Raw genomic sequence first — 20,838 nt, 5'->3', positions numbered from 1 at the left:
GAGGTTTGAAATGAAAAAGGACAAAAATATTATCACCTAAATATAAACCTATAAATAGGCTATCAAGCTAAAGTGAAAACTAAAACAAACTTAATTTGCAATCCACAAACCAAAATGTGAAAACTCTAAAGATCTAAAAGTCTCAACTTAAGGTCTAGGTCAACTCAGGTTGACGTTGAAGTCTACCTCAACTTACTTAGCATGAAAATCTAAGTTCCAAAAAGTACGTTAGAAACTTAAACCCTTCATTCATGAATTTGGCCTAAAAACCTAACTTGTACATAAGAAAGGGGGAAATTTAATTGTGTTAAGAGGCTTACCTTAGTCAAGCCCTAGTTGAGGAATCATCCATGAGTTGAAATAGATTTAAACGAAGGAATGCCAAAATGTACAACATGTAGATATAACAACATAGAATACCATACCAATGTTGATGTAATTATCTTTAATATCTAATCAAATACATATTAATAGAATAGCCTTAACTTTGCAAAACAATCAAAATAAAAATTAATTTAACAAAAAATCTCATGTATGTGGATGCTTGCAATTTTTCCTTAATGATGAATGCCTGAAGAGAATGAAAGTAGATCTCCTCCTTGATTGAAAAACTCCATTATCTCCATTGAAGAAAGAAACTAGGTATATAAAAAGAGATGCTTGAAAGATAATGTACATCTTGAATGATTAAAGGAAGGATAATGGAATCCTTGTTTGTTTCCTTGAAAATTCCTTATATGCACTTATTTTGTTTCTTGGGTGTGAATTGTATATAGAATTTATGGATTACCAAATCAAATGAGAAGGCCTCATTTTATACCAATTTTAGGATCACAATCAAAAGAGTTGATTGCATAATGAAGAAAATGACAATATTTTCCATTGGGCCCAATAATTATTCAAAAATTACCTCCCAAGTTGAGATCATCCTTGACCTTGACCTCAACTCCAATGTGCATACTTCTAGGAAAAGTTCCTAGATCCAAGAAATATTGCAAAACTAAGGAAAATATGATGAGATATATGTGAGAAAATAGATGGGAATGCATTTAAATCATGATCAGATCAGAGGAATAAATGGGAAGGAAACAATAGAAATAATGTTGATCAAAAGTTTTCAACAATATTGGGAGAAGAAAAATGACCTTGATTAAAGTTATTAAATGCTATAAGAGATTCTAATATACCAAACAAAACTAAGGAGATATAAAAAGGGATGTGGCCATCCTATTTTCAAAAAATTGAAAGCATCATGGATTTTTCTAAAAATTGCAGCATTTGATCTTCATGATCTGCATCACTTGTAGTTGAGAACAACAAAAATATGGAAAAAAAATCACTACGATTTCATGAATCTAGAAAAAAAAAAGCTTAACTTTGTTTTGTCTTTAGTGCATTTTGGATGGAGATTAGCCTATAAAAAATCTATTCTTGAACATATTCTTCTTATGATAGTCCACCCAAAAACCCTCATATTAGTTTCTTGAGTTTTTTGAACTAGCACATCATGGTTTCCTTAAAGGTTTTTGCTTTTGATCTCCGTTTTTTTGTACACCCTCGATGAAACCAAACTACAGTCTACTTAACTACAACAGAAGACCAAGAATGATTGAATAAAATATTTTACGACCATAAATGCTACTGATGCTGCTGCAGACGGCTGAACTATTCCTAGTCTGCCTCCCAATTCCAAAGATGATTGGGAATTTCATAATCGTAATGAACCACCTCCCTCAACAAGCATTGTTTTAGCCACCTGAGTGTTGCTTTGTATTTTTTTTGATGAACAGTTGATATTTCCGACCTTGGCTGTGTGAATTCTCATAGAGTGATCTTATATCCCCTGGCCCTTTTTTTGTGAATTGTATTCTTAACTAGTATATTATTTATTAATAGAAGAGAACTATTCATAAAAAATAGTCACCATATAGAATTGTGAATGTTTATAATGAAGAAAAAAATGACGGAATATGTCGTATCCACTATAAGATAGTGGATGATGTCACCTTTCATACAAATAATACCAGAGACGATGAGATTTTTAGTTGTACCACTTAAGGTATAATACTTGTATGTGGAATGACCAAGAGTTTAACAATAAGAAAGTAATTCTGTGATAGAGATGGAGAAATTCAATTTGAAATGCATACGGTTTGATCATCATAACTGAACTACTGATAGATGCTGTGTCGCCAATGCCATGATGGGTATTAATTGAATCAGATAAAAGCAAAAGAATCTGTCCCGCTTTCCACTTTTTAACTCTCATGGGCGTTTGTAGAAATGAACTTGTGGTGGTGAGAAATCGGGAGCAGTGGGGAGAGACGTTACAAAAGGACGGGTGGATGTTAGTTATTTGCGTTTGGTAGTTTTGTCTTCACAAATGAAAGAGAGTATTGAGGAATGTGGACCCAAATACAAAGCATCTGTCATTTTTTGTTGTGCTATTTTATACCTCTGCTATCAGATATTGGAAATGTAGCTTATGAGTTTCTATATAGGGGCTATAGACGTCCGAGTCCTGCACTGCTCTATCTTTTGTCTTTTTGGGTATGCTCACAAAATTTTCATGTTTGAATGAATAAGATATTTGGGCTTCAAGAATGATGCAAGCTTTACCATATGTAAGGATGCCGAATTGAGTCATTTGGAAATTATGCTGATGGGTCACTATCTCACTCAATTACAATGACTTATTAATTAAGGAGTTATGAAAATGGTATCTGCATTTCACATGTTCAGCAAACTTTATCACATGATTCTATCTTTTCATACAAGTAACATTCATTTTCAAAGTATAGAATTATAAAAATATCTAAAAGTTGAAAGAGTGACTTATATATTAATTAGTCTTCAGATGAAGAATTTGTTTTGTATGTGCTAGAATTGTTTTCATATTGAATGATATATATAATAATCAATGGTTCGTCTGTGATTGTCATATTGTCACATCTTTCCAACTACATAAGTAAATGTTTGCATGAATAGACCCCACCAAAAAGGAAAGTCTTACAAGAAACAAAAAAGAAAAAGACAAAAGTATATGAAAGGTTCTTTTTAAAAAGTCTAATTATAATTAGCAGTCACGTGCTTTTGTGCATGCAATAATTAGTTGATAGGAGTGTTGCTTTGATAGGAGTCTTGATTTTAAATGATTTGAATAGTAGAGAATGCTTATGTCCAAGGACACCTTACTATTTGAAAATACACATGAGAAATTCCACTCCAACTTTCAATCATGATAGCTTTTGCATATATGCTAAACACAAAGCCTTACATGTAACCTACTAAAAGAGTGAAAGGTCACAATTATATAATGAGAGTAGTCATTTAATTACAATTTAGACAATAATTTGCACTTAATCTGATATATCACAATAGGATTAGGTAAATCATTCTATGATATTATCATCTATGGCACATTAACACAAAGACACACAACATTCATAACCCATGATTACATCTCACCTTAAGATCACATAAAACCATTTGGTGAATATATGTTTTCTCTATAAAATCCATCAAGAAATTGTCTTTAGTTTATTTTTTGGATGTAACTATGCTTGGAAAGTCTTGAATTATTGTCTTGTTGGATGGAACCTAATTTGGCTTCTCCCAGAAAGTGTGGAAGATTTTCTACTACAATGGACATACCCAAAAAAGAATGAGAATGTAAAAATTGTATGAAAATCATCCTCTCATACATATGTTGGAGCATTTGGAAAGAGAGAAATGGTTAGGTTTTCAAAGGATAGGAAGCTCCTACTTGAGTAATTGCAAATAAAGCTATGAGAGGAATAAGGGAGAATGTTATGCAGATAAAGAAGACCACAAGGATAAGCTCGAAAGGATTTGATCCTAAAACTGCTCTTCTTTCATATTTTAATACTAAAAGTAAGAACATCATTGAGAGAGATAATATGGTTTGGCTAAGTGCCCCTGAAGTCTAGTTTAAAGCTAACTTTGACAATACAACAAAAGGCAATCCATGTGAAGCTAGTTGTTGGATAATCTTAAGGGATCTAGGTGGCAATTGTATAGATGTGATGTCAAGCCCACTTGGAATCCAAACTAGTCATGTGGTAGAAGGCTTTGGGGCTCTTCAAGTGGCCATTCTTGAAAAAAAAGCTAAGAGTACTCTCCTCTGGCTTAAAGGAGACATAAAACAAGTAATAGATATATTGAATTATTAAAAAAAAAAGGCATGGACAATCGAAACCACCATAAGAGAAACATGGAGAATATAATTCTTTTGAGAGGGTCATCATCACCCATGTGTATAGAGAAGAAAATCAAAGTGTTGATTGTATCACCAATATAGGGGTATGGGTTGATAGGACAACTCCATTGCATGAAGATTTGGTGAAAGATCTAGTTATAAAGGAAATTATTATGATGGATAGGACATGCAGATGTACTAGTAATTAAAATAATAATTATGAATATTTCAAGAAAGTAGAATAATCAATTAATTATCATTAAAGAAGCTCATATGGTGCAAGCTTGGCACACTTTTTGGGTTACTATGGTTGTTATCACTGCTTGTGTTCATTCTTTTCATTTTGAAGATGATGTGAGCTCTAGTAACAAAAGATTTCATAGAAGAAAAATGGGCAGAGATCCAAAAAGGAGAGAACCCACAAATTTATTTGAATAGAAGAACACCCCAGAGGTGTGGGAGAAACTAGACAAGAGCGGATTAACTATGTACATCAAGTGCCTTGATGATTTTTAGCCTGAGGCTACCCTAGACCTTTTTAAGGGTTGGAAAATCTATACATATGCCATGTATGGAATATCCCTTTAGCTCAATAATTAGTTTATCTCTAAGATTTTTGGTCTTTCGAATAAGGGCATCCAATTTTTCAAAAGGAGACGAAGATCACCAAGGAAGCTCTCAAAAAGTTTCCTAAGAAGGAAGATTGGAAGAACACACTAATCAAGATAGGAAATTTCTTTTCAAATAAGAAAATTAAGCCTATTTGGCACTAAGTGATTAGTTGTGTTAGAGCCTACATAACCTTGGATGGTAGGAAGAAAAGGGTCCATTGCTTTAATTTTGTTTTCTTAAATCACTTTTTGTATGGAGACAAGACCAGTTTCACCTAATACATTTTGAATTCTATGTATCGTAGCTTAACCAATTGCAAGAAGAAGGCTTCCCTCCCTATGTTACATGAAGGCCGTGCCCATGATCTTTCACAAACTATTATAAGGCTTGTATCCTATCCCTTTTTCTGAAGGTTTAAAAAGATAGAAAGTCTAACCCCACTTCAATAAAGGCCAAAACCCTTGTGTCAAATAAGAAAAAAAAATCATTGATAGTGAGGAAGATTCTAGAACTAGTGACCTGAGGAGGATGATTTAGCATCTAATGACCTGAAAGATTATAGGGTTTTAGTCAATTTATGGGAAGGCATTGAAGATAGAATGGAGACTAGGGATGAAATTGATGATGTCTTGCTAGTGAAGAAACCTAAATCACAAGAGGATAACCCTAGTGCGAGCTTGGAGAAATTGACTCAAGATACTCAAGGTTTATGTTCTTACAATCTGAGTAAGGATGTCAAAAATTTGATTGCAATCATTGTCAGCTACTCTACCTCTGACTTTGAAGAACCCTCACCTAGAAAAATAAGGGAAAAAAGAGGAGAATTTGTCTTACACCTGTAATGGGACACCCAGGAATGCCCAAAAGCTGAACCAAGGCTGAAATCATATTAATGCTGAGAATGCTACAATCAATTACAAAGAGATGTATTCCAAAGGCAAAACCCTGAGGGAATGACATCTAGAATGTTAGAACAAAGAATGAACGTCCTCTATTGCCAAAAGAAGGGAGTGTGATTCACACATCCAAGCTCTTATCAAATGCAAGTCATAATCATCCAATGATCAGCAATGCGACTTTCATCCCTATTTATCCTTTTCTTCATCCTTCTAGAAGGAACTAAAACATTAATTAATTGCAAGAGATAGAAGCTTCCTCCTTCCAATAATTAATGCATACCCTAGAAATTCCTCCCTGGCAATAATTAATTAAATCACGAGAGGCTTTCATCCTTCCAATAATTAATACATATCCTAGAAGCTACTCCCTTTTAATTAATAATTTAATTAATTAAAAACAAAGTCACCTTATAATTTTCAATTGAATGACTTTATAAGAAATTAATTTAATTTCTTCTTATCCTCCACTTAGACTTTGGAGAACATGAAGGCCAAAAGATGGGATCATTACACACCCAGCTAGTGCTGAGAAAATTAAAGAAAAAATGGAGTCCATTGATGCCTTTGATTTTTGGGTTCTTAATGAAATTATTTCTCTAAAGATGGCACTCAATGAGTTGCAAAGGGACCTCAATAAGGAAGTGCATAACAAAAAGGAGGAGGATGTTCCTTGTCAGTTGAGAGAAGTCAAAAGGGTTATTAATGATAGTGATAGGAAGATTCAATCCTTGGTTCAAAAGATGTTATTAAACCAGGAGAGGGAAGGTATTGAGCTGAAAATTGATCTCACTTGGGATGAGAAGAGTGAGAACATCCAAAGCCTTGGAAAAAGGACCCACTAAAGACTCAACAAAAAGAAGATCAAGGATGGTTTCAAGATCATGGAGGGAGTGCTCGAGGTCACTGACATCGAGATTGCCAAAGTTTTCAAAGCGTTGGCTTAGGTGCCTTTCTAGTTTTGTGTTGTTTTGTTGGTTTGCTTCTTTAGTTAGCTTTTGTTGGTTGTTGGTTTTGGGAGCTAGGTACATTAATATATATTATTTTTCCAACAAAGAATTTTGTTAGGACTCTTAAATATTTAACTTAATTGTTTCGACTTTTGGGTTTTAGGTCCATGTAAAACATGTTTTTACCTTTATTTAAAAACAAAAATTAGTAAAAAGAAAAGATTAATGGAGTGAAATTTCTCATATAGTGTACTAACATCAATATTACTCATTTCTAACCAATTATCACAAAATATAACATAAGAAATTCTAAACATGTTTATCACTAATATTTTTATAGATACAATATTACCTTTCGACAAGTACTAAAACTCTAAATACTTTAATAAATAAATAAAAATATTTTTTGTTAAAATGAATTTAAGAGAAAATAATAATAATCTATTATTTCAATTTCCTAATTAAAAATAATTTAATTTGTAATACAACAAAGTTTACATTATGAAATTATAAAATTCTTAGGCATCTATTGTAAGATTATTTTTTATATTACTAAATATAATCCTATTTGAAAAGATTATAGGGAAACTCAAATAGAATCTCTTATTATGATAAGACTTCTTTAAAAATGAGACATAATAAAATCCTATATATTTGCTAAAAATTTAAAAACGAACTCTACCTTTGTGAGATACATTTATCTTATCATTTTGTCTTTTTCCATACATCATTATACATACCAATTTTCATATAGAAGTTCATGAATTGAAAACAATAATAAAAATTATTATTGAAGGGTACGAGGTTTTTTTTCAAAATCATAAACTAGAATAAATCAATAGTTCCTTGGGTTAATTATGTTGAGGACCATAGGTAATTTATTTGAGCATAATGGGGATAATTTTTTATTCACATCTACCAATGAAAGTGGGTAAGTAATGTGGAATTAAGATCATAGCTTAGCCAACAAACTTTATATATATAATATGTTTGACCATAGGCTATAGAAAATGCATCAATCATTTTAAAGTGATACCATATTCTTCAAGTATTGTAACCTTGGGGTTTAAAGTTGAATTATTTGGCCTTCTCAACATCTACAATCAAAAGTACAAGTACAATCAATTTCCATGCAACTTCAAATTATTTCTATTTAGCTATTTCAAATTAAAAAAATTAAAATAAAATAAAATAGAAGAAAACAAATGTTTTTGGCATGACTTGAAATCTTCTCTAGTAAGTCTCTCTTCATCAATGAGTCAACTTGTGGCTGAGGGGGTTGTCAATAGCTTCAAAATATCAGGTAGTCCATCTCCCAATTTCCTCAACATTATCATTATTAATGAGCTTTCTGATTGTGTTTCTTTTTTATGTGTTGAGGCCAACCTATGAAAGAAGGCCATATTCCTATCTCCCTCCAAGAGCCACTAAATCCTGGATCTTTGTTTCTAGAAGTCTTCCTCTCTTTCAATCACTTGATTCCATTTCCTTCTCTACCTTTTTTGCTCTTCATGGGTAGTAATTGAAAGATCTCCTCTTGTCATGCATGCTTAAAGTTCCTCAAACTTACTTTCAATTTCTTTTTTCTACTTAAAGATATCTCCAAAGGAGGTTTTATTCGAAGTAATCACCTCCCTAATGATCTCAAGCCTCACTATGTAGAATATGTAATAGTCCCCTATATTTGAGTATCCCACAAGTTGTTAACACAATTGCAGAAATGAGGATGTGAGTGCCACATGATCTGATAGAGGAAAGGTTTCCTCTTGGGATGGGTGTTGGATATCTCGTTAAATAAAAACATAGAATGGGCTGAGATTGATCTTGAGAAGCCATGTAGTGAGGTATAAGGAAAAATATCCTAATCAGTTGAGAGAAGCACCCTGTCATGTCTAACTTGAATAAGGTTGCTTCCTAGATATTTGTTATACCAAGTAAACTAGACTCCATGTAACTCTACAAAAATGAGGTCATTCCTACTAAGAAATCCCTCCAAGCCCTGCATACTCTTCAAGACATCATCAAGGTCGCCCATCTTTTATGAGGAATATAAGGGGGTAATGAAATCCCCACCACAAATGCATCTAGCTCCTTTCCAACTATTCATGCACACTGAGGCTTACCCCCAAACTTGATGTCTCCTCCCTGGTGTTAGAAGCATACAAATTTAGGAGCACTTGGCAATTATTTATCTCCCTACGATTCAATCTATTAGGATTCCACATTGTGGTTATCCCCCCTGATGCATTAGTAGCTTCACTATAAACATACTTAGCCCTATGCCACATGTAGTTAGCGATCTTATCAAAAATTTCTTTCTTCATTTTAACATCTTAAATAAGGATAATATCTAACTTATGATTATTGATCATAGTTTTCAAAGAAAACACTTTCCATGGGATATTTAGGCCCCTAATATTCCATGAAATGAATTTCATTTCCTACCTCTTTGGATGTCTTCCAAGGGTTTTTACCTCCCATGATAAATATCATAGAAAGTTACCTTTTTTCTTGCCACTCTTTTTGGTGGTCCTCAACCTCTTCTCTTTGAGCCCACATATGCTTTAGGTTGACCATGCACCTTCTCTTTGGGTTCTTGTCAGCCCTCATCCACCATCAGTGGGGAGGCAAGGACTGAGGATATCAAATCCTCTATACATGGGAGGGAAACCATCAAGGTACCCTTAAGAGAGGAACAACTCATCCATATTTCCTTCGACAAGCCTTCTATCTGTAACAGTTGAGGATCTTTTCTTAGTGGATCTTTTCCAAGTGCTTTAGGGTAGGGGACTAAGGGCCCCTCCCCACCATGGTATCCTCCTAAAATTCACCATCCTCCAAATATTCTCTAGTATCTTCCATATTTTTCTCTGTTGGGGAGAGAATTTTTAGCAGATGCTCTGTTGTTGCGATCTTCACCATCAAGGTGGTCTTTATTTCCTTTTCTACCACAAAAAGAAGGGTAGGGACATGGCTCGTCCCTGACAAACAGCCTTGAATATCTTACAATGCCCTCCCTTCTTTGATAAATTCCTTCCCATTGTCATCATCTTGGGCCATCCCCAATGAACCCGCATGGACATCTTTTGATGCATTCCCTTCTTGAGCAGTTTCCTTCCCATTGTTAGTTTCATCCTTATTCACATAAGGTTTACATTCTATGACTATGTTGCCATGTTTCTTACACCTTTGGTAGTATAGTTCAGCATTTTCATAACTAATAACTTGCTTCCAAGTCCCCCATTTAGATTTTAAAGCAATACTACTTGGAAGGGTTTTGTTAACCACCACATTTAGACAAAGCTTGACAAATCCTAACTAGGACTTGTCAAGGGTGACCACATCCACTTTAATGAAGTGACCAAAGGAATCCCCATCCATTTGAAAAAATTATCATCCCAAAACTCCAAAGGTAGACCAGGTAGTCTAACCCAGACCAGGGCCATCCACTAAAGATTATCACTAGGGTTGAAGCTAGGTTTGCATTTGGCTAATACTAGATTGTGTTTGTCGAGTCTCCATGTTCTCGCCAATACTTGGTTTCTATCATCCCGATTGGAAAATTTGAATAGGACCAAAGATCCCACCATGGCCTCAACCTCAACATAACCCTTCAATTTCCATCTATTAGAAACCCATTTTCTCACCATGTCAATGTTAGATCTATAAGATAGAAACCTACTAACCAGGCTTAGTGAAAATCCTTTCATAATATTGTGAACCATCGAATCTAGTAGATGAATTTTTGGCCTAGTATCCCAATGAAATATAGATAGAAGATCCCTAGGTAAGGAATGCAGGTCCAAGTATTCCACCAACACACCTTTCCAACTCTACTTTGGGATCAACGTATATCCATCCTTCTCCAAACTATTCGTGGGCCCAATATTCTAAAGAAATGCCAAGTCATCTAGCAATTCTAGGGACCCCTCAAAAGTGAACTGCCTATCACCTGAAATCTCCATAGCATCGAGATGCACCCCATTGGATTTTCCAACTAGAGGTCAAGGCAAACCACCTAGTTAGAAGGGGCTAAATTTTCTAGTGTTGAAACCACCATGAATAGTTAGCTATGTTATCCTATTAGATTGATTTTGTTCATCAATTTATGAATTTGAGGACATATAGATGACATGGGTAAATGGATATATGTAGTTGTTGAAGTGTCATGTTATTCTTTTCTAATAGATTTGGCTAATTTGCCACAAGCTAAATTATATGTTATTGAGGCTAGCATAGTGAGGATCTTAAACTTGATCATTAGTTTATAAGATCAATGTGTTTATCTATTTTGATATATATGAGGCATGATGTGAATCCTATGTATGAGACTATAATATAATTAGAGGCTTGAATTATTTGAAAATAGTGACAAGTGATGAAGTATACTGATTTTGTTCTATGTGTGTAAATAGAACTCCTATTGCATTTGTAGATGTAAAAATCTAGAATTTGATGTAGGTTATTTATTTTAGAAGATTGGTTAAGTTCCCCTATGAAATAGAATTAGACATGATGGGTGTAGTACTAGAATCAAAGTTAGGGAAAGTGATTTTTTTTAAAATAAGAGAAGAAACCCATATCGAAATTAATTAAATTACATTATAATCTAGAATAATATGAAGTGGAGATGCTCAAAATATTTGAGAATGCACAAAGAAATATATGTGTATGAGTTGAGTTAGCCTAGTGGTGGAGAACTTGTACTCTTGAAAGAGAGGTCCCAAGTCGTATAGCTTAAACATCACACATGGGCCTATTTGGTTGTTGGAATAGGAATAGAAAATTTGGAATACATTTTTTATTTTCCATTTGGTTCGTCAACTAGAATAGGGAATATGAATATATATTCCCATTTTGCCTCTAAAATGAGCTTATACCCATTCCAAAAAATAGTTGTTATTGGAATAGCCATTCCTATTCCCAATATGCATTCATGTTCTCCATTCCTATGCTTGTAACCAAATGGGAGAGGCTTGAATAATAAGCTAAAAGTGTTAAATAGTCAAAGTTGACTTATATTTCCAAGTTTAAGCTCTTCCTCAGTTTGTGATGTTTAAAGGTGACAGTCACAAGTTCAAATCCCATAGGGTAACACGCTTGTATTGCCAAGCACCTCTCGAAAAAGAGCACAAGATAGCCCCATATCAATATCACCACAGATCAACCAAAAAAATATAACATAGTGTGTGCACTCTAATACCCCATTCTCTTTTTCATATCTTAAACCTTCAAAAACATGCTAATTTTTGGATTGCTCCGAAGACGAGGAAGGTGAGAGCTGTGTAGGATTCTGTAAGGACTAAAATCCACAACAATTGCTAGATAAGCAAACAACCCCAAGATGCAGAAAATTAAGAAATTTGAAAAGTCAAAAGTCAATTTTATTCATATAAATATTCAATATCCATTTCTCAGATGGAAAATCAATACATATCAAAAAATAGTTGAGAATAACTGGAAACACAATAATTATTACATATCATCATTCTTTCTAAAACACTTGATCATACAAAAAGTCGACCACATATCAATACCACATACCAAGCAAGGTATAAATGTTGGAAAACAATAATATGAACATAACATCTTTTGCCAAAACTATGTCGACCTGCGTGTCAAACATGAATGTATCTTCAATACATCATATGAAATAAAGCATATATAGCATAACCATATAAAATTTACATGCCATCGAACCTTAGTGTCCATCTACATGTAATCTCATCTCCGAGCCATTGAAACTATGTCCATCCACTGTCATGAGACGGAAGAGTGGTCGAGGTGCTTTAACTGCCCAACCATGGAGTGGTTAGCTCCCTGAGGTTCTTTGGTTAAGGAGAACTACCTGACCTTGGCACAAGAAGGTTAGCGACTTGGCACAATTGGATTAGAAAGATTTGGTGTAGCCTATGTGCCTAATATACTTACACATATGTCTAGTAGAACATATACAAGGATGTGGAAGAGGGAAAAAAATGTAATAATAACCAATGCATCTCAAACATATGCATAAAATTTTTATCGAGCTTGGCCAAGCATCATGAATCAGTTTAATGTAAAAGACTGGTAGGTAATATATAAGAAAATACTAACACAAGTTTTCCAACAATTACCCTCCTCTTTGAACCCACATTCAGTACCCATTCCTAAAATTGTATTCCTTAATTTGCATTTATTCGTCATACAAACAAATAATTTGAACATGTCTTTTTTTAAAGAATAGCATTTGAGCACTTAAACCTTTTTATTTTTCAGCTTATTGTTTAAAAAAAAAATACAAGAATTAATGTGTGCTATAATGGGTTTCACATCTAAATAATATATATATTTATCCTATGTCTACATTAAGGAGAGACAAATCCATAACAAGGATTTCCATATAATTAGAAAATAATAAACTCCAATCTGATATGTATACAGCTAGTCTGAGTTAAAACTTTACCATGAGTTGTATCCATAGTCTACACCTAGTGAATTCGTAAAAAAAAAATTCTCACAGATCAAACCAATAATTTTGAATAATAAATCACTATTTAAATTTGAAGTTTACAGTTGGTCAGCATATTTTATGAATTAGTTTTTATTTTACAATCTGTAGTTTGTATTTTATCATAGTATTACAGTTGGACATGAATGAAAATTAAAATAAAATTTATATAATATATAATATATATATATATATATATAAATTTAAATCTATATAACAGCAACCATAAAGCCATAAGTCTTCTAATATCAAACAGTTTTTGGCAGACATGGACGGCACAAAGATATTGGTCTTTTTTTTATTAGCTTAAGGATTTGCTAACAGATGGGCTTCCTAGCACTAAGTTCTAAATTATGTTCTCCATAATAACCTCCAGCTATGTTCTCCATAATAACATTCAACACAGTACATTCTTTCCTTGAATTTTAAAATATCCAGACAACTATAACCATCAATCACTAACATTACTATTATTGTGCAAGGAACTCATCCTACAGATCGAAAATCAACTATTCCTTTGCTAACTAAGAAAATATACTATGTCAAATAGCAATAGAACATTTATCCTTGATAATTTCATTTTCCAGCTATAGATAAATTAAGCCGCATATTGACAACATATTAATGTAAAGAAAAGGATAAGATAGAACTTGAATTGTATGAGGAAAACACAGGTCTCTAAAGCTCTTCTTCAACAGTCAATCCCTCTCCTCAAACCACTGCCTTCTTCCCTTCTCTTTTTCCTTCCTGCTGGATCACTCTCCCTTCAGACGTAAAGCATGTATGAAAGCACCGGATGACTAAGACAAGCTACAGGGATATCTAACACTACCTTTTAGAATAAAATAGAGGCCCTTAAAATTAAAATGCAGGCTATAGTATGAATGTTGTCCCTCTATCTATTGTAGTGGCAGCCATATACTCAAACGTAGCCCTCAATATGCATGCGATCTCAATTTATTTTCCTCTGTTTCAAATCTCTGCAATCCCCCTAAATACTACATTCTCCTTTCCTTTGCTGGAAAGTGTCCCCCCCCCCACAAAATCCGGCTTGATTGCTTCTTAATAAAATCGTTCCCCCATTGCTATATAAAAACGTCCCCCTCTTCAATTCGGCCAACCCTTTTTTTAATCCGCCTTACCTCAATGAAAATCATTTTTTTCCCCCCCTTCAATTCGGCCAGCACTTGTATATATCAAAACGTTTTCTCCCACTCCTCTTTGAGTTTTACTCCCTTAAATCCGCCTTTTCTCTTGCAAAATGTTCAATCAGCTCTTCATGCCAGTAGGACATGTTCTCTCAACTGTTGTTCATTTTTTTATGAGATCGCCAAGTTTCCTCTCTTTTGGTTTTACGGTTACCACTTGTCCAAGAATATTAAATAAACTTCAAGTTCTATTAAAGCTTCCACATCAAATTCAAATCCACTAAACTCAATATAGAAAAACTATAAATTACCATTTAATTTTCTGACTAACTTTTTGTCATTTCAAATTCATGCTTGTAGTTACTATGGAAAAATAAATTAAGAGTTTAATATTTATTTTATAATCTAACTTATAATATTACTAAAGAAAAAATATTTAATCATTCAGTTATTCATTTATTCGATTATGCTACACAATCATAAATTAAACATTTAATCTATCTAGATAAATTTAAATTCAAATAAAAACAACTAAATGTGTGTGTGCGGCTACACCATACAAATTCTAGACCAACCCTGCCAAGGAGCTAAACTCCTCTACCTCAACCACCCTTCCACCTTCAGTACATGCACACTCACAAACTTGACATCATCCATTGAGTCAATAACATCATCGTCATGACAAATAAATAACATCTTAAATACAAATTTTTAAACATTCAACATTCATCATCAGATATAAACATATAAATGAAATCACAATTTTACTCGTCATGTCGATACCTCATAAGCTCAACATATAATGACTTATCATAATGACAAAATAATTAAAATTACCATTTAATAACATATATGATGAAATTCTAATCATAGTCTATAAAGTATTCGACTCAAGTCGAGTCATACATAGTCTTAGTCAAAAGGTCAATCACACAATTAAGTCTGTATAAAAAGCATGTTGAAATTTGAGTCATGACAGATTCCCACATATGTAGCCCCTAAGCAGAAACCCATTAGATGTTTTTACATCATCTCATATAGCAGAGGCGTAAAATAGCAAAGGAAAAATGAATGGCGTAGGAGGCAGGAAATGCAATAGAAAATAACTACAGATGCTCTGTATATGGGTTCGCATCCTGGACACTCCATTTCCTTTGTGAAGACAAGAAAAACCACCAAACGCAATACCCATCGCCCATCTGTCCTTCTCTAACGTCCGTCCCCGCTGCCCCCAATTGCTCATCACCACGCGTTCATATCCGAAGCGTCCATCGAAAGAAAAAGGCGAAAAGCAGGAAAGGTTCTTTCTACTTCTCAAATTCGGTTAAAACCCTTCATGCCAGTGGCGATACCGTATACACAGTTACTGCCATTGATATACGTAGTTACCGCCTCTCAAATCATATACCCATTACTCTAGTACCTTTGATCAAAATTATACTTTTCTCCCCAGCTCTAGATTTCGCACACCTAACCCATCTTCGACTAAGAATCATCATTGTGGGAACTGAAATGGGTATCTAGCTCCCCTATGATATCTATAGCCCGGCGCACTCTCAACTTTCTCACACCATAAAAACCAGAGTGGGAAGGGAAAAGACAAGTAGAGCTTCCTTCAGAATGGAAAAACAGCAATCCACAAATGAATCCGCATATGTGTACTGCATGGCCTCTGCAAAAACCCAAAACGGCGGCATAACTTCACTTGCGTCAAAAGGAAATTTGATGTATGTGGGTTCTCGTAGCGGCGCCATTGACATATACGAGAAATCCACAGATGGGTTTGTTGAGATTGCACGAATAGAGTGTAATGCCCCGGTAAAGGCTCTTGCAATTGACGAAAACAGGGTCTTTGGGGGACTTCAAGACAGCAAGCTCAAAGTGTGGAGTCATCAGTATTCGGACAAGAGTTTAAAATTATTGACAAATCTCCCCACTCTACAGGACCGTGTTGTAAGGTGCCTGAAGCCCGGGAGTTACGTGAAGACTCGGCGCCATCACAAATCACTGTGGATCAGACATGCCGACGCAGTTAGCTGTCTAGCTCTTTCTCTTGAAGATGGGGTCTTGTATTCCGGGTCGTGGGACAAGACGGTGAAAGTGTGGAGGTTGTCTGATTTCAAATGCTTGGAGTCCATCGGCGCTCACGAGGACGCCGTGAATGACATTTGTTGTGCGAGGAAAGGAGGGATTTTCTTCACCGCCTCTGCCGATGGCACCGTTCGGGTGTGGAGGAGTGATCACCGTGATCATCAAAGTGGTGTTGTGGCGACTCTGGGTGAGCGTAGAGAAGACGCTGTGAATTGCTTGGAGTTGAGTCCGGACGAGTCCATCTTGTACAGCGGAACATCGGCGGGGCAGATCAACTACTGGACTATGGATTCAAGTCTCCAAACATTCAAGAAGGGGTCTTTTTCTGCTCACAAACGCCCCCTTCTCTGCCTCACAACCCTGAACAACTTTGTGATGAGCGGATCTGCGGATTCGACAATTCGGGTGTGGAGGAGATCAGAGGGGATCGCACATGCTTGCGTGGCAGTGATGGAGGGTCATGGCGGTCCAGTGAAGTGCATAACTGCTGCCTTGCCTTCATGTGTTTCTGCGGACTTGTCATCCAACTTTCCCTCCTCCTCTTGTTCTTCTTCATCTTCTTCATCTGCCTCATGCTCTTCCCGGCGTAATCAGTCATGTTCTCGCGGTTGCCACAGTTATGGTTTACTCGGGTGTAGTGGGTTTGTTGTGTACAGTGGAAGCTTCGATGGCACCCTCAAAATGTGGTGGGTTGGTGATAATGATTGTAGCCTATGTGCTCCTGCTCAAACTGGCCAGACATTTTAATATTTTAGTAAAGAAATTCCACTGTTGGAACAGAGCTATATAAATATAAGAAGACTGCACCACAATTCCTGTTTAATGTTTCTACACATTTCACTGTGCATATGGGAAAGTTGGTATTAAATATTTAGATCATGTTTAATGTTTTTAAAACATTTCGCTGTGAATATGGGGAAAGTTAGTATTAAATATATAGAACATGTTTATTATAATAGTTATTATGATGGAGGGTGAAATGATTTCAGAGAATCCTTGAGATATTTAGATATTTTTAATGTTTATACATATTTCAATGTGGGTAATAGTTATAATATATGTAATCTAATAAATATAATGGAGATTGTTATATTAAATTGTAAAAGCTAAAACGTGGCTTATAAATATAATGGAGATTGTTATATTAAATTGTAAAAGCTAAAAAGTGGCTTAGTATCAAATATTTTACAGTTGTCATTGGATATTTATATATTGTTGTAGTTTTTAATGGGATATAGATATTTTTAAAAAAAATTTAAAATTTTTTTTTGTTCAATAAGAAAGTTATAATAGAAACTCAACTTTATAAGACATCAGTATTTAAGTAAAAAGTAAAGTAAACTGATCTTTTTTCATATAAATATACATGTATTACTTTATCAACAATAAGCAGATTATAAAATTGAATATTATAATGATACAAATATTATAAATATTTTAAACATTTGTAATATTTTGAACATAACTTATTGTTTATAATACTAATAATATTTATAATGAATAGGCAATTTGATATTAATACAAAGTTAGAAAAGTAAAATAGTGGGTTAGTAAAAAAAAAAAATTAGTTATTTTCATTGATTAAAATATTTATATGGTTTCTCATTAAGTTGCATTGTTAACATTGATCATAAATATTTGAGACATTTGTAAAGTTTGTGCATATTTCAATCTATATTATAGTTACAATATATTTGATGAAGAATGTCATATTAAAATTTAAATCAATCTACAAAAGTAAAAAGTAGGTTAGTATTAAAAAGTTTAGTACTTATCAAAAATTAAAAAATAATTATGATCCTCACATGAAGCAGGTTATTAACATACAAAGTAAATATGTAAGATATTTCAGACTCTTATTATTATTTGGTTTGTGAAAAAACTACTAATATTTTCTCAATTTATCAGTATAATATAATAAGACCTCAACATTTCTAATGTGATACCTTTCAAAATTAAAAAAAACTTTATAATTTTAGATACATATTATACATATTTCACTTTGTTAGCCATTGCAATGCAAAACTAATGTATAAGATACATTTTATTCAAAGTTGAAAATCCATATAAAATTTTAGATACTAAAGATATTAAAATGCACATGTCCCCGATTTTAAAACTTTTATTCTATGTCATGCATGTGATTTTTAGATAATTTGTCCTTATTGTGTCATTTTAAAAAATTAAATAATGAATAATATTGAATTAATTAGTAATATTCATCCTCTCCTCTCACTATGTCAAATTAATTTGGCCTTTTGATCATATGGACATTCTCTTTAATTGTTTAATTTCACCAATTAGGGGTGAACAACCATTAATTCCCCCTTTTCCCATTTTTTCATAATTTATTAGTCAATTGTATAATTTCTAAAATATAAGAGAATGTTAAATTTCAATAACTTATGTTCCCTCCATTATAAATTTCCACATTTTATGTCTATTTCCTTATTTTAAGATTTTGTACATGGACTTTATCTTCCACTTCGTTAAATGTTTCCCCCACTAATTTAGCTTTCTGTTCCTCCTCAAACGTATGACAATTCTCGAATTATGCATTCAATAATGTCAAAGTTGTCATAATCATAGTTTTCCAATTGCACATTCATTTTTTCATAAAATGTCATTATTATGACATTTCCAACTGCATCTATTCCATTTGTCACAATTCTATCATTTGCCACTTTCGAGTTTTCTTTTATGATCACAGTCTTTGAGTGGACTCCAATATTGTCCATTCATTTGAGTTCCAATACTCAATAAATTTAACTCAAAATCCTCACTCCTATAACTAAAGTCACAAGTATTCTTGCCTTCATTATAATTTCATCATTATTTCTTTCATTATTGGCACATTTTGTCAAAATGGAAGCACCATATCACTATTTAGAAAAGAAAGATCACATTAAAGATAAAATAAGAGTTTGTTTCACTTAAGTTTTTAAAATGTTTATGTACTTTTTCTCAATAGATGTAATTGTTAGATCTTGAATTTATTTTTCTAGAGTGTTTTAGTCCTTGTAGTTGGATTATTTCATAGATATTTTCTAATGTTTCGATTTCCCAATCAATATTATAGTGAACCTAACATGAAAAAATATTATACTAATTGAATTTCATCATTTATGATGTTTTCGTAGGTACAAATCTAGTATTTACACACTTGGAGGATTGTGTTGTATACTTGATAGTTTTGTTGAATAGCTAGATAGTTGAGATGTTTTTTATGTGCACTAGGGAGAAGTGTTTCACAATTAGGATAATTTTGTGCAAACAAGAAGGTACAATATATTTCTAGGATTTAGTGTCTTCCTCATATTTTTAAAGGTTTTTAAATTCTATTAGAATAAAGCTTTTTCTATCACTAATGACCTATGCAACAATTAGGAAATTTTTCTGTGAAGAACTCTTTATCAAATTAACTAGTGAGCTTGTTGTTGAATGTGTGACAAATACCTTGTTATTTTTAGACAACTTATGTGTTTTCTTTCATTCGATTGCATAATACTTCAATATCTTAAGTTCATGAATTTTTCTTGATGTTTTTGGCTTTTTGATACAATTTTTTTACGATGGAACACAAGTACAGAAGTCTTCCTTGGTGGGAAAAGGGGTACTCACTACAAGGAAATGGATTCAAGAAGGCATGCAATTCTCTTTTCTATATAAATGAATCTAATAAGGCCAAATCAATGTATTCCTTGTATTTGTACTTACCTTACAATGCAAGTTCAAAATGAGACATACCTTTCTTATATAAAAATTTATTCTAGTTTGACTATTAGAGGTGTAAATGGTTTGCTGGATGTGGTTAAGGTGTTAGTTGAATTATCATTAAAAAATAATTATTTTGGCAACCAAATCCCTTTTCTTTATTTACACATGGACTATGATATGTGCATCTCAAAGATTCGACTTATGTACTCTTTAATTTGAGACAAAAAAAATTGTCAAGATATTTAGGTATTTAGAAATCCAATGCTAATTAGTGTGCCTAAGGAATATATCACATGTAATATGGGTCAATGCCACCAAGAATCTATTTATGTGATTAAAATTGGTATTTTATTATAAGAGGATTCAATAAGTATTATTCTTCTCAAAGTCTAGGTTGCTAAACTGTGTTAGATAAATGAGAGAGAGGAGGGATGAATAAGTTATAAATAGTTATCTACAAGCATTAAAACCATTTTGTAACAACTTTACCTTCATAATTTTTTTGGTCAATAACTTGGTAACCACATAAAACATCATAATTAAAACTTATAAGAGCTTAGAATCAAATTATTATGTCATTGTTTCTTAATATACTGAGTATCAGAGTAATCAACTAGCTTATACCAAGTTGTATCATTAAATAAACATGTAACACAATAAGAAATCAACCATTTGATGCAAGTATTTAACATGGAAACCATGTAAAGGGAAAAAC

General features: G+C 33.3%; 1 protein-coding gene across 1 annotated transcript; it reads left to right on the top strand.

Annotated features, from left to right (window-relative positions):
• Positions 1–15,727: 15,727 nt before the first annotated feature.
• LOC149549135 (protein JINGUBANG-like) lies at positions 15,728–17,229 on the top strand. Its single transcript, XM_089794868.1, has one exon. It carries the CDS (start codon positions 15,936–15,938, stop codon positions 17,151–17,153), a length of 1,218 nt encoding a protein of 405 aa, XP_089650994.1. The 5' UTR covers positions 15,728–15,935; the 3' UTR covers positions 17,154–17,229.
• Positions 17,230–20,838: the final 3,609 nt, after the last annotated feature.

Source organism: Cupressus sempervirens, chromosome 7 (genome assembly GCF_028749045.1).
Source record: "Cupressus sempervirens isolate cs-2001-9-10 chromosome 7, ASM2874904v1, whole genome shotgun sequence".
In the NCBI taxonomy this organism is placed as follows: domain Eukaryota; kingdom Viridiplantae; phylum Streptophyta; class Pinopsida; order Cupressales; family Cupressaceae; genus Cupressus; species Cupressus sempervirens.
Note: the sequence above shows the minus strand (reverse complement) of the source record. Positions and strands in the feature narration are given on the sequence as shown.

Excerpts from the sequence above, each read along its gene's own strand:
- LOC149549135 (XM_089794868.1), top strand. The coding sequence starts at position 15,936 with ATGGAAAAACAGCAATCCACAAATGAATCCGCATATGTGTACTGCATG.